This window comes from Coregonus clupeaformis, chromosome 33 (assembly GCF_020615455.1).
Source record: "Coregonus clupeaformis isolate EN_2021a chromosome 33, ASM2061545v1, whole genome shotgun sequence".
NCBI classification, from domain to species: domain Eukaryota; kingdom Metazoa; phylum Chordata; class Actinopteri; order Salmoniformes; family Salmonidae; genus Coregonus; species Coregonus clupeaformis.
This window is the reverse complement of record NC_059224.1, coordinates 9,982,679-9,997,378: the sequence shown is the minus strand read 5'-3', so window position 1 is coordinate 9,997,378 and position 14,700 is coordinate 9,982,679. Positions and strand designations below refer to the sequence as shown.

Below are 14,700 nucleotides of genomic sequence, written 5' to 3'. Positions count from 1 at the left end.
TCCGACGGGGAAAAGTACGCGGCTCTAGTTGCCATGGTAAATCAGTTAATCTGTGATCTGTGGCGGGGTCTATTTGAGTGAGCCGTGAGCGCGCACCTATCCAGGATTGGTTTCACCTGGCTTAATGAATCCGTGTCTGCTCATCCTGGCTTGGTCTTTGTGCAACCAATTAAGCCTGGACGCACATGTTTTGGCTTCATTGAGCTCAGCTGAGTCATTTATCCCGGATGTCTTAATTCTACTTTTGTGCAACAGGCCCCTGGTCTCTCAGGGAAAAGCAACAAAAGGTGAGAAGGTGATTGTTTATTCCACCAAGGAGTAAGTGACAATTCCTCCAGATTCCACAGGAGGGTGTGACAGTGCTTTACAGACATCATTTGGGGAGATTCCTTATTTGATCATTGCAGATCCTGAATCCAGTCACTTGGAGGCCATGAAAACTGGCTAAGTCATGCTCACATAGTACACTACTAGAGACTAGGCTCCATTTAGTCAATGTACATCACTTCTTCAATGGCGGGTGTTACAAATACTTCAGGACAACCCTTTCCATTATGCATTATTTAATTACTTTCACAATTTACGTGGACAATTAAATACACCATCTTAATTTCAGATCAATTGTTATAGGTTAAACGCTCCCTAATCATATTTTATTGGTCACGTACACCAGCTTTGATGCACCTGTACCATCTCCACCTTCTAGATGGTAGCGGGGTGAACAGGCTGTGGCTCGGGTGACTGAGGTCCTTGATGATCTTCTTGGCCTTCCTGTGACACTGGGTGCTGTAGATGTCCTGTAGATGCGTTGGGCTGACCGCACCACCCTCTGGAGTGCCCTGCGGTTGTGGATGGCGCAATTGCCGTACCAAGCGGTGATACAGCCCGACAGGAAGCTCTATGGTGCATCTGTAATTTGTGAGGGTCTTAGGGGCCAAGACAAATTTCTTCATTCCGAGGTTGCGTCTTCACTACACTGTCTGTCAATGGACCATTTCAGGTTGTCAGTGATGTGCACGCCAAGGGACTTGAAGCTGACCAACTCCACATTCCTTCAGTGAAGGCATCAGTAGTTAGGTATTGATTCAGAACTGGCGCAGGGCCAAATGGAACAGATGAGTTTCTACGTTTATTCCCAACAGGGCTGAGCTGATAAACCTCAGTGTGGAAACAAACCAGAGAACCAGCTTTTAGGTAACAAAATATATTGGCCTTTTCTCAATTAGATTTGCTCACCTCCATCCTCTCTTGCCTCCTTTTGAAAAAGTTACAAGTGAATAAGAGGAGAGTGAATGTGGATGGAAATGCACTCGCTTGAAATGAGACGGTCCTTCTCCACTCGCGCGTCATCAGGCTAATGTTGTTTACACGGGGCGGATCCCAAAAATGTGTAAAGTGATCAAAACAAATTAAGTTAGTTGTGTAAGACATTTTATAAAACAATAAGTAGCATATTGTTTTCAAACGTGTGTATGCTCTCCTCTGACAAAACAAAAGCTGATTGAAAGATGGGGTGTGGCAGATTTCAAAACTCTTCGATGGTAGGATAAACGAGTATCCTCGATGAAAGGTGGCTATCCAGGAGGACACTCTTCCGTTTGCCTACCAACGAATTGACACACTCCTCTACCACTTATCTGTTTCTGGGTCACTGAGAGGATGGACTTTTGCCCAAACAAGAAAACCCTACTGAGAGCAGGTGGCGATAATAGGCCAAGTAAGGCTAGATCATTTTACAGTCAGGGCACAGATCCCTAAAGCAACAACCAGCCCCAACTAAATTAGCATCAATAGTTACAAGAGTGGTAGACTGCTGCACGGGCACACAAGTCAACTACAAAATACTTTCCTCACACTGAAAGGCATCCCAGAGTGCAACATACTCACTATATACTCAAAATGTTGAATTTCCAGAACACTGACCATTTGTGTGGGAAAATATTTAATTGATAGAGTTTACATGCACCTAAAATACATGTAATAATATTTCAATGTACAATATCTTAAATATACAGTGTACTACATGAGCATTAGATAACAAATGTATGCAGCAGATGGAAATGTTGATGTACTGATTGTCAGGAAGTCTAGTAGCCCTGTTCGAATATTGTTTTAATGTCTACTCTCCCTTCCTCGACATGACTATTGACTTGACAAAAGCAAGCTACCCATCACATTACTTCCACCTATATAATTAAACTGGATCAGTGATCATATTGAGGAAGAAAGGAAAGAAGTGGATTGGTGCATTTGAGCGGATCTATAAATGCTTTAGTGAGAACATGTTTGTGGAATAATGATTTCGAACAGTAAACGTATACAGGCAGTGCGTTTTGAAGGAATCTCCTAGTCACCTGAGGGCAGTTTGGTCTTCAGCAGGTTCTATTGTAATACAACTTCTTATAGGACTTGTGGAAGGGACACAGAGGCTCAGCCAACACTTCATACGCCCAATCCCAAATCAACCCTTAGCCCCTATCCCCCAGGCACTTTTTTAGATCTGAAATAACTGGATATGTACACAACAGTTTGCAGTTTAGTCGTTTAGCAGACGCTCTTATCCAGAGCAACTTACAGGAGCAATTAGGTGTAAGTGCCTTGCTCAAGGGCACATCGATTAGATTTTTCACCTAGTCGGCTCAGGAATTTGAACCAGCAACCTTTTGGGTTACAATGCTCTTAACCACTAGGCTCCCTGCACAACATGCTTGTAGCTCCAGCTTGCCAGTGTCTTCTGAAAACGTTCACTATGTGGCTTAAAAGGTACGCTTTCACATACATCTAACAAATATAAGATCTACACAAGTGCCTAGGGTTCTAGGGGCTAAAAGTCAACCACCAGCTTTCTCTAAACTGGACACCGACCGACTGGTTTGTCTACTTGGATTCTTTCTCAACGTCCAGCAGCACAGAGCGGATCCCAAGCTTCTGGAGCTCTTCTACCAGGTCGCCGTTCTGGTGCATCTGTAGGAGGATGTCACAGCCGCCCACAAACTCTCCATTTAAGAATATCTGTGGGATCGTGGGCCAGTTGGAGAAGTCCTTCACTCCTGTGAGAGAGACAGGAAGAATTAACATGTTGACACAATATCCATACAACATTTCCATTATGGCCCAATTTCAGCAGTATGCTGGTGTTGTAAGATAACAATTCCCCAACTGACAATTCCTTTGACGCACTTGTTGTGTTGCAAGTTAGCATTTCCTTATATTCATAGGCTGTTACACAATGTTGTCTCTACTAGTCCCATTGAATAACAACAGCCACGGTAAAAATTAAGGGACTACCTAGTAACATAAATTGCTATAACAAGCATAAATGTCAGCACAGAAGTAGTCTAACGTTTGACATGAACCACACCCTATTTGTCCTTGCTGCAAAACACTGATAAAATACTGTGAACCTGGTTAGCTAGATTTGAAAAGGAGCACAACTACTTTTGGACAGGTTGATGTACCATAGATACATACAGCCAGCCACATATAGTTAATTATTGTCATCTTACTGAAACTATTGTTACTAACTAACTTACAAGGTTAAAAACGATCAGTCAGAATAAAATGTAGGCTAGTATTTGGAAGTAAAAAGTAGCGAGCTGTACTGACCTTGTCTGAGATCCTGGTCATCCAACACATTATATGCAGCATATTCATTCACACCATGCATCCTCAGTATCTGAACCACGGCATTACTGAAACCACACATTGGCTGGGCAGGCGTCCCCTTCATAAACACCACCACCTTGTCCTTCTTCACAATATCGCCAAGGTCTTTCTGTAAGGCCGCAGTACACATGAGCCGGGCCGAGGACACCAACGATACATGTTGTCCATCAAATTGCTTCGGTAGATAGACCGATGAACTCAACCGAAGACAGCGAACTGTAGACCGAATTAGGTTGTTCATTGTCTTCGTTTGACTTTAGCAAAAACACTATGTGAAATTATAAACAGACAGGTACACTTTCACACACGAGCAGGGCAACACATTTATAGTTGAGACAACGTCAACCTCGATATCATGTGACAAGATGGACGCAACTAGATCTGAATGATGACTGGACAGCATAAATTCCGGTACGTAAACGCCAATTACGTTAGTTACACAAGTGTGGGGAAAGAAAAAGCTTACGAAAATATTTACTTCGATAATAATTATAGTCCTAGATATTTTTTTAAAAATTTATTATAAAACATAAACGTCGGACAATTTGTTTTTCTTAAACGTTTTAACATAACATGTGAAAATCAGCTTCCGGTTTTGCGACGTCATTAGTGGCGTCCCGCTTTTAAAGGAAAAAGACAAGAAAGTTGTTCATCCGAAGATCAAAACGTGCAATCATTCATACAACACAGGTTTGTTAGATATTATGACTAGTGCTACTAATTGTATTGCAAGGAAAACCGTGCTGTATATATTTAACAACACAGTTAATGAGAAAGTTTAGGGTTAGAAAGAAGTTGAGATTGTTTGTGTGTGAGTAGCTAGCTAACGTTAGCTAGTTAGCTAGTTAGATGTGGCATGCTGGTCGAGTCCTGCAACATGCAAACGATGCATAGTCGCACTCTTTCATAGCTAACTATTTGTAACCTTGTGAAACAGCCTCTTGCAAGGACAATTGCTTGTGGCGAAACACGGTTACATAAAGTAAAACAAGGAAGCTAAGGCGTGACTTCTGGAGGTTGAGGAGTTCCACGTGCGATGTTCCTTGGACAGATTGTCTTCGGAGAGCCCTGCTTTCCACGGTGGTGACGGACCTTCATGTACCCTCACCTTTCTTGAAGCAGGAAGAAAAAGCATTGTGCGGTAACCAGACATTGTTTGAAAGGGGAAGGGTTTCCTGTCGAACACTGTGGAGTTGCCACATTCTCTCTAGTATCTATACCTGTAGTGCAGGGATTCAGTCTTTGGCCCTCACCAGCTGTTGGTTGGCCCTGCTTTTGAATTTAAGGACCTTTGTCATACCTTTTTATATAAACCCTGTTGTTTCTCTGTCTCTCTGAACAGGTAGTGTAGAGCATGGCCGGTGTCACAGGGAAATATCTCTCCTGTGTGTTGTGACATCTTCAGGGATGCCATTATCCTCTTGTGTAGTCACAGCGTGCGTAAAGCATGTCTGCAGGAACACTGGAGACATAAGGGATCTCGGGAATGACCAGTGTGCTGGAAAATATTTAAGAAAGACAATCCACTGTGTAACCTGGTCGTAAAGAACCTGTGCGAAGCCTTCCTTCAGGAGAGGAGTCAGGGGGCTTCAGAGACTGCTGGGTCTGGGGTGTTCTGCAGTCTGCACAGGGAGGAGAAACTCACGCTTTTCTGTGTGGAGGGAAACGGCTCATTTGTGTGGCCCTCCTGTAGCTCAGTTGGTAGAGCATGGCACTTGCAACGCAAGGGTTGTGGGTTCGATTCCCACGGGGGGGGCAGTATGAAAAAATGTATGCACTCACTAATTGTAAGTCGCTCTGGATAAGAGCGTCTGCTAAATGACTAAAATGTCAATTGGATCACAAAAAAAAAATGGTGTCAGACCTCGAACCAACATAAAGATCACAACTGCTGCCCGACAGATGAAGCTGCACTGGATTGTAAGGAGACAGTCAACTTCACAGTAGCCCCTAAAGAAGAAGCTGATGGCCTTTGATAAAATGAAACAGACCTGCTAGAAGTCAGCAGTGTATATTAAGGCCCAGCAGACAGAGAAGCTGATTAAGGAGGAGCTTCACTAGTTCCTTCGAGATGAGGAGAGGGCCAGGCTAGTTGCACTGAAGGGGGAAGATGATAGGAAGAGCTGGTTGTTGAACAAGATTGAAAGGATGAACAGAGAGATGACATCTCTTTCAGATACAATCATAGCCATAGAGGAGGAGCTGAAAGCATCTCTTTCCTGCACACCTACAAGGCCACGGTGAAAATAACTATGCAGACTGCCGGACCCAAAGCTGGGCTCAGGAATGCTGATAGACGTGGCCAAACTCCTGGGCAACCTGTCCTTCAGTGTCTGGGAGAAGATGTAGGGAATAGCTAAACACAGCCCTGTGATTCTGGGTCCCAACACGGCCTCCCTGTGCACCCTCACCCTTTCTGGTGGTCTGACCAGCTTGAGGTACAACAATGGTGAAGATAAAATTCCTGCCAACCCGGAGAGGATGGATGACAATGGGGTGGTGCTGGGCTCTGTGGGTTTTGAGTCAGGGACACATTGCTGGGATGTTGAGGTTGAGGACTGGGATGTGGGAGTGATCACTGAGTCATGCAGCAAGGAAAATTGAGTTGTTTAAGCAAATATGGGGTGTTGAGTATGTCGGTGGTTTTAAAGCATGTTGTCCATCACAGAAATCTCAATTGGTAAACTCTGATTTACCACCCCAAAATACCCCTGCACAGTGTCTATTTGCGCCTCTACCGGATGGAAACTACAAGTGTAATGGCTGCGCTCAATGCAATGGCACTTACAAATGTAGATCCTTCAAACACCCTCAAACAGATCCCAATCAAAGGTGTTATCACGTTCTCCACTAAGGCAGTTACAGTGAGGGAAAAAAGTATTTGATCCCCTGCTGATTTTGTACGTTTGCCCACTGACAAAGAAATGATCAGTCTATAATTTTTATGGTAGTTTTATTTGAACAGTGAGAGACAGAATAACAACAAAAATCCAGAAAAACGCATGTCAACATTTTTTATGAATTGATTTGCATTTTAATGAGGGAAATAAGTATTTGACACCCTCTCAATCAGAAAGATTTCTGGCTCCCAGGTGTCTTTTATACAGGTAATGGGCTGAGATTAGGAGCACACTCTTAAAGGGAGTGCTCCTAATCTCAGTTTGTTACCTGTATAAAAGACACCTGTCCACAGAAGCAATCAATCAATCAGATTCCAAACTCTCCAACATGGCCAAGACCAAAGAGCTCTCCAAGGATGTCAGGGAAAAGATTGTAGACCTACACAAGGCTGGAATGGCTACAAGACCCTCGCCAAGCAGCTTGGTGAGAAGGTGACAACAGTTGGTGCGATTATTCGCAAATGGAAGAAACACAAAATAACGGTCAATCTCCCTCGGCCTGGGGCTTCATGCAAGATCTCACCTCGTGGAGTTGCAATGATCATGAGAACGTTGAGGAATCAGCCCAGAACTACACGGGAGGATCTTGTCAATGATCCCAAGGCAGCTGGGACCATAGTACATTTACATTACATTTTAGTCATTTAGCAGACGCTCTTATCCAGAGCGACTTACAGGAGCAATTAGGGTTAAGTGCCTTGCTCAAGGGCACATTAACGTCATTTAGCAGACGCTCTTAGCCAGAGCGACTCACAAATTGGTGCGTTTACCCTATAGCCAGTGGGATAACCACTTTACAATTTGGGGGGTTAGAAGGATTACTTTATCCTATCCCAGGTATTCCTTAAAGAGGTGGGGTTTCAAATGTCTCCGGAAGGTGGTGAGTGACTCCGCTGTCCTGGCGTCGTGAGGGAGCTTGTTCCACCATTGGGGTGCCAGAGCAGCGAACAGTTTTGCCTGGGCTGAGCGGGAACTATGCTTCCGCAGAGGAAGGGGAGCCAGCAGGCCAGAGGTGGATGAACGCAATGCCCTCGTTTGGGTGTAGGGACTGATCAGAGCCTGAAGGTACAGAGGTGCCGTTCCCCTCACAGCTCCATAGGCAAGCACCATGGTCTTGTAGCGGATGCGAGCTTCAACTGGAAGCCAGTGGAGTGTGCGGAGGAGGGGGGTGACGTGAGAGAACTTGGGAAGGTTGAACACCAGACGGGCTGCGGCATTCTGGATGAGTTGTAGGGGTAAAGTCACCAAGAAAACAATTGGTAACACTCTACGCCGTGAAGGACTGAAATACTGCAGCGCCCGCAAGGTCCCCCTGCTCAAGAAAGCACATATACAGGCCCGTCTGAAGTTTGCCAATGAACATCTGAATGATTCAGAGGAGAACTGGGTGAAAGTGTTGTGGTCAGATGAGACCAAAATCGAGCTCTTTGGCATCAACTCGCCGTGTTTGGAGGAGGAGGAGGAATGCTGCCTATGACCCCAAGAACACCATCCCCACCGTCAAACATGGAGGTGGAAACATTATGCTTTGGGGGTGTTTTTCTGCTAAGGGGACAGGACAACTTCACCGCATCGAAGGGACAATGGACGGGGCTATGTACCGTCAAATCTAGGGTGAGAACCTCCTTCCCTCATGGGTCGTGGATGGGTATTCCAGCATGACAATGACCCAAAACACACGGCCAAGGCAACAAAGGAGTGGCTCAAGAAGAAACACATTAAGGTCCTGGAGTGGCCTAGCCAGTCTCCAGACCTTAATCCCATAGAAAATCTGTGGAGGGAGCTGAAGGTTTGAGTTGCCAAACGTCAGCCTCGAAACCTTAATGACTTGGAGAAGATCTGCAAAGAGGAGTGGGACAAAATCCCTCCTGAGATGTGTGCAAACCTGGTGGCCAACTACAAGAAACATCTGACATCTGTGATTGCCAACAAGGGTTTTGCCACCAAGTACTAAGTCATGTTTTGCAGAGGGGTCAAATACTTATTTCCCTCATTAAAATGCAAATCAATTTTTGACATGCGTTTTTCTGAATTTTGTTGTTGTTATTCTGTCTCACACTGTTCAAATAAATCGACCATTAAAATTATAGACTGATCATGTCTTTGTCAGTGGGCAAACGTACAAAATCAGCAGGGGATCAAATACTTTTTTCCCTCACTGTATTTATCTTTTAACTTGTCCTTGTGGTAAAAATGATGAGGGTAAAACGAAGTGTAAATTAAAGTAGGAGTCTCGGAGCATCGTAGCACCATTAGGTGCAGAAACTCCAGTCGCGGACCAATTTTTGGAAGCGAACCACTCGATTTCGTCCCTACGTTATATCGGCATCGAACACGACACCCTCCCTAGGAGAGGGGGTGATCTTGACAATTTATTGTTAAAACGAGAGGCTGCCTGGATCTTTAATTTAAAGGCCCTTGCTCCCTTCGGACTCAACGTAGACTTTGATCTGAAGCCATTCTTGTGATTTTGCTATTCATTGTAAATGTTTGTGGGCCTATGTAACCAAATTGTATCTATGATCTTATGCTATCCATTTATGTTTTTTATGTTCTATTTATATCTGTAGATTAACCAATGATGTCAAGCCACACCCAGCCATGATTACAGACACCTGTGTGTGTCCTTTGACACTATATAAACTAATGACCCACAGTGTTTGTCATTATACCCTGATTAATACAGCTTGTCTGTTGAAATGTTAGTTATCAGGTTATTAAATGATTGCATCCTAGAGTGCTGCTCTCCTTTTCTTTTTCTAGTGTTCTACTCTGCTAGCCAGCACCTCTCCTAAACAGGTGTTCTACTCCGGTAGCCAGCACCTCTCCTAAACAGGTGTTCTACTCCGCTAGCCAGCACCTCTCCTAAACAGGTGTTCTACTTTGCTAGCCAGCACCTCTCCTAAACAGGTGTGCGTTTCTTTCGCCTCCAGGTCCGTCACAGAAACCCATTTCCCTCAGAGTGAAGCATGATCTCCGGATGATCAGAGTACAGCTGGACTGTGAGGGTGGAAGTCTGTCTTTCTCCGACCCAGTCAACGACAAACACCTCCACACGTTCACACACAACTTCACCCAGAGAGTCTTCCTATGTTTCTACAATCTGCATGAAGACACTGACCACCCTTTGAAGCTGGTACCAGAGTACATCTCTGTATGTGTGGAACCTCATCTATATTGACCTCCATAGCTGACTTCCGTTTGCATTAGTTGTTATTTGGATATTTTCAGAATTCTGAGTTCTATGTTCCACAAGTCATTCAGATCAGCACTGTTTATTTTCAGATAAACATTTGCTGCGTTTCCTTCTGCCTGTTTTCATTGTGTTTCTGAATAATATAAAAACAGTTTTAGATTCTAAAAATGATGTGCAAGTTGTTTTTCTTTTCACTTCAGAGGCAGGGTCTATACCTGCCCATAAACGCAATGTTTCTCTGTATAAATAGTCTACTACAAGTTTTAATGCAGATAGAGTAAAACTGTTTAATGATAGGCCTACATTAGAAATTGTAGTGAAACAAAATGATTTCTTCCATTTATACTTTATTTTTCCATTTTCATGGGGGGGAGGGGGGGAGGAACACACACGCTCAACCAATGAAATTCGTGTTACACTTCTTGGAAGGAGTTGAGGGGAAAAAAATATGTGCGCTTACCGTGAATGAGTACAGTTAACAAACAAATGCAGACCGTTAATATATTAGGCTATGGTCTTTGATATACACATGTTATGTCCCAGAGACCCTCTGGACCATTGTCATAGTCCTGGAAGGCCGACGCCGCTCTTTCCATAGTCAATAAATCCATTAATTCCCTTAACCAAATGTCCATGCTGAAGCACTGCGGTTTACGCTCTTTTGTTCGTTTGACTGATAGGAAGGCCAGTGCAATGATGCATTGCATGGTTCTAGGTTGGATACGGTCCACCCTACCTCCTAGCAGGCACACTACAGGACAAAGTGGGATACATACATTCAAAATTCCAGAAATAATTTTTGTGTTAGTTCCACATCAGTAAAAAACAAAGAGGTGTTATGTGAACCAGAGAGTCTTGCCTTAACACACTAGAACTCCTAGTACATAATCTAAATTTACCTGGATTGTAATCACAGTTGTGGAGTAACAGGTTGGGTAGGTTACTTTCCAAATGTAATCAGTTACTAGTTAATTGTCAAATTGTAATCAGTAACGTAACTTTTGGACTACCCAAACTCAGTAATGTAATAGGATTACTTTCCTCTTAAAATGCATTAGAAGAAGACAAAAATGAATTTTACCAATAGACATCTATTGCAGGATAAATCAATGTTAGTGTTTACATAGCTGGATATAAATGGGTTTTGCATTTTACTTATGGTTATGTAGGCTTCTAACCCATTGCTTTCTACTTCAATACAGATAATACGATTAAGCTATGTTAAAACCCAAAGTGTTGTCAGATTTCCAGTCATTCCAATTCCTTAAATACCTCTTGGTCTTCAAAGGCTGTATCATAATATGCTGCTGCTACTCTGTTAATTATTTATGCATGGTCACTTTAACTCTACCCACATGTACATATTACCTCAACTACCTCAACTAGCCGGTGCCCCCGCACATTGACTCTGCACCGGTACCCCCCTGTATATAGCCTCCCTACTGTTATTTTATTTTACTTCTGCTCTTTTTTTCTCAACACTTTTTTGTTGTTGTTTTATTAAGTAAGTAAGCATTTTTGTTGTTGTTGTTGTTTTATTAAGTAAGTAAGCATTTCACGGTAATGTCTACACCTGTTGTATTCGGCGCATGTGGCAAATAAAATTATATTTTATTTTATTTGATAATAGTGGCCTCTGACTTGGCAGAATTGCTCAGGTGGAAAAACTACATTAAACTTGCGCCCTTTTCAATGCTGATTTGAATGTAATTGAGAACTGAAAAGTGTCAATGTATTTTTTCCCTGCAAAACATCCTTTCTGAATTTAAAAGTAATCCTAGAAGTAATCATGTAGTTGTTCAAAAATATCTGTAATCTGATTACTATATTACATGACAGTTTGTTTTTTGTAATCAGTTAGATGGGGTCATGTAACGGATTACATGTAATCAGTTACTCCTAAACCCTGATGACGAGCCAGGTTATTTCAGATTACGCACTAGGAGGAGTTCTAGCGTGTTCAGACAAGATTCTCTGGTTGACACAACACCACCTTGTTTTTTACTGATGTGGAACTAAAACACCAGTTATTTCACTACTTAGTTCAAATTTGGTCAGTCCTGCTAATAATTAACAAATACAATGTCTTGTTCAAATATTTTTTATTGAACACACAAGAATGGTGTATAGGTATGAAAGACATGTGTACAGTTCTTATCTAAACATAAGAGAACAGACATGAACAACAAGACCCAGAGTTCTGGACACAAAACAAATATTACAAAACACGACATACAGAACAGGGACAGGTAGAAAGAAAAAGGGTAGATGTAACCCCCCACTTATACCCCCCTTTATCCCCCCCTATTCAACCCTATTCCCCTCCCGACTGCTCGAGTGTCGGGGCCAGCACACACTGCCCAAAGGTATATATAAATATGACAATTGAGAGTGCGTTAAAAAGTACAAATTCACAGCACCGACTGGTCCAGGTAAGAGAGGAAAGGCTGCCAGATTTGATCAAATGTTGATAATTTATTGTTCAGAATATATCTAATTCTTTCTAAGTGTACAGTTTTTGCCACTTCGCTGAGCCATAATTTGGTAGAGGGCGCTTCCCTCCTTTTCCAAAACAACAATATTAATTTTTTTGCCGAGATGAGACTGTAAGAGATGAGTTGTTTTTGGGAGTTGGTTAATCCGTTTAGGGAGTCGGACACTCCCAGGATTATCAGAAGCGGGTCTGGGTCTATTGAAGTCTCCAGAACTTCAGAGAGGACCCCAAATATTCCACACCAATAACCATACAGACTAGAGCATAGGGCAAAGCAGTGGAGTAGTGTACCCTGCTCAGCCTGACATTTATCACACATAGGGGATGTATCAGGAAATATCCTATGCAGTTTAGTTTTGGAATAGTGTAATCTGTGTAATACCTTAAATTGTATGAGACGATGTCTGGAGTTAATGGAGCAGGTGTGGATATACTCCAAGCTATCCTCCCAGTCTGCCACCGAAATGTCAGTCCCTAGTTCTTCCTCCCATTTTGCCTTAATGGCATCAGTAGAGGGTGCGCTAACAGATTGAAAAGCGTCATATAGACGAGATATCAGTTTGTCTGAGGTGGGGCATATTTTTATGCATCCGTCAAACATGGAAGGTTTAGCATTCTCAAATGTTGGGAGGTGTTTTCTAACATAGTCTCTAATTTGTAGGTATCTGAAAAAGTTACTTCTGGGAAGGTTATAAGTTTCCCTCAGCGCTTCAAAGGAAGCAAAGGTCCCTCCTATATATAAATCCCCTATGGTACTTATCCCCAACTCTCCCCATCGCTCAAAGGTGTTATCAAGGTTAGAGGGGGCAAAGGAGGGATTCCTGGCAACAGGGAACATGAATGATATTGGTCTAAGCTCAAAGTGGGCTTTAATTTGCTTCCAGATTCGGACTGTGCTATGTATAATAGGATTGTTATGGTAAAGTGACATCTCCAGATTAACAGGTGACAAAATCACGGCACCAATAGAGAAGGGGTGACACTCCTCCCGCTCCATGCTAAGCCAGCTGGGTGGCGGGGTTGCGTCATCCAGCAAAAACGTAACAGCGCGGAGGTTAGCGGCCCAATAGTAAAATATAAAATTTGGGAGAGACAATCCTCCTTCCATCTTGGATTTACATAGGTGTTTTTTACCTATCCTGTGTGTTTTATAATCCCAGATGAAAGGATTGATAATAGAGTCCAGTTGTTTATGAAATGATTTAGGTATGAATACTGGGATGTTCTGGTATAGGTAGAGCAGTTGTGGGAGGAAGACCATTTTAATGGCATTAATTCTTCCGAGCAGAGAAATTGGGAGAGTTCTCCAAAACTGTATGTTTGCCTTGAGATTTTGCATCAGAGAAGGGAAATTCTCTTTAAATAGTAAGGAGTATTGTTTGGTAACTACAATTCCAAGGTAGATACATTTTTCTGAAGATAACTTAACTGGAAGATGTTCTAGCCAGGAGGTGTTTTGCAACCGTATGGGCATTAATTCACTCTTGTTCCAATTTATTCTGTATCCCGAGAAGGTACCAAACAAATTAATCACCTCAAGAATAGCTGGAATACTAGCTTGGGGTTCTGTTACATAGAGGAGAATATCATCTGCGTATAGGGAGATCTTATTTAGAGTATCTTTAGTATTATAGCTGTGTATTGCTGAATGAGATCTGATCGCTTGAGCGAGAGGTTCAATAATTAGGGCGAAGAGCATAGGCGACAGCGCACAACCCTGCCTTGTCCCTCTGTGAAGGTTAAATCGGGGCGACATTGATTGGTTAGTGAGTATTCTTGCACAGGGGTTCCTATATAAAAGCTGGATCCAATTTATGAACCCATCTCCAATATTACATTTCTGTAGGACCTTGAATAGATAGGGCCACTCAACTTGGTCAAAGGCCTTTTTGGCGTCAAGAGATATAACGGCAAGGTCCACGTTAGGTAACCTCTGAGAATACATAATGTTGAAGAGGCGCCTGAGATTGAAGAATGAGTTTCTATTAGGGATAAAGCTGGTCTGGTCCGAATGGACCAATTTGCCAATTAAAGTGCTAAGCCTGTTAGCCAGAGTTTTTGCTAAAATCTTTTGGTCTGTATTAAGGAGGGATATTGGTCTGTATGACCCTACCTCTTCCGGATCTTTACCCTTCTTATGTATAACTGTAATAAACGCCTCATCCAAAGTAGATGGGAGAGCTCCATCCTCATTGGCCCGAACCAACATTTTGTGCAGGTAGGGAGATAGCATGTTGCTGAATGTTTTATAGAATTCACCAGGGTATCCATCTGGGCCCGGGGTCTTGCCACTCTTTAGAGATTTAATTGTTTCTCTAATTTCTTCAAGAGATATTTCCTTATTCAGGAAGTTAGAGTCTTCCTGGTTCAGGGCAGGAAGATTACAGTCCTCCAAAAAGTTTTGCATAATTAAGGAGGTTAGGATCCGCTTTAGATGTATATAG

At 42.8% G+C, this 14,700-nt stretch overlaps 1 protein-coding gene and 1 non-coding gene across 2 annotated transcripts; one reads left to right on the top strand and one right to left on the bottom strand.

Annotated features, from left to right (window-relative positions):
- Nucleotides 1–2,616: 2,616 nt before the first annotated feature.
- LOC121548611 (glutaredoxin-related protein 5, mitochondrial) lies at nt 2,617–4,042 on the bottom strand. Its single transcript, XM_041860121.1, has 2 exons — nt 3,607–4,042; nt 2,617–3,050 (listed from the first exon to the last, which is right to left on the bottom strand). The coding sequence occupies exons 1-2, from the start codon at nt 3,905–3,907 to the stop codon at nt 2,878–2,880; spliced, it is 474 nt and encodes a 157-aa protein (XP_041716055.1). The 5' UTR covers nt 3,908–4,042; the 3' UTR covers nt 2,617–2,877.
- Nucleotides 4,043–4,581: 539 nt separating this feature from the next.
- LOC121549375 lies at nt 4,582–4,870 on the top strand. Its single transcript, XR_005996814.1, has one exon. It is a non-coding gene; the product is annotated as a small Cajal body-specific RNA 13 (non-coding RNA).
- The last annotated feature ends 9,830 nt before the right edge of the window (nt 4,871–14,700 follow it).

Bases quoted from the DNA above. Each gene is read 5' to 3' on its own strand.
- LOC121548611 (XM_041860121.1), bottom strand. From the start codon at position 3,907: ATGAACAACCTAATTCGGTCTACAGTTCGCTGTCTTCGGTTGAGTTCA. The intron at 3,051-3,606 runs GTCAGTACAGCT...TCTCTCTCACAG, and splicing joins TGACCAGGATCTCAGACAAG to GAGTGAAGGACTTCTCCAAC.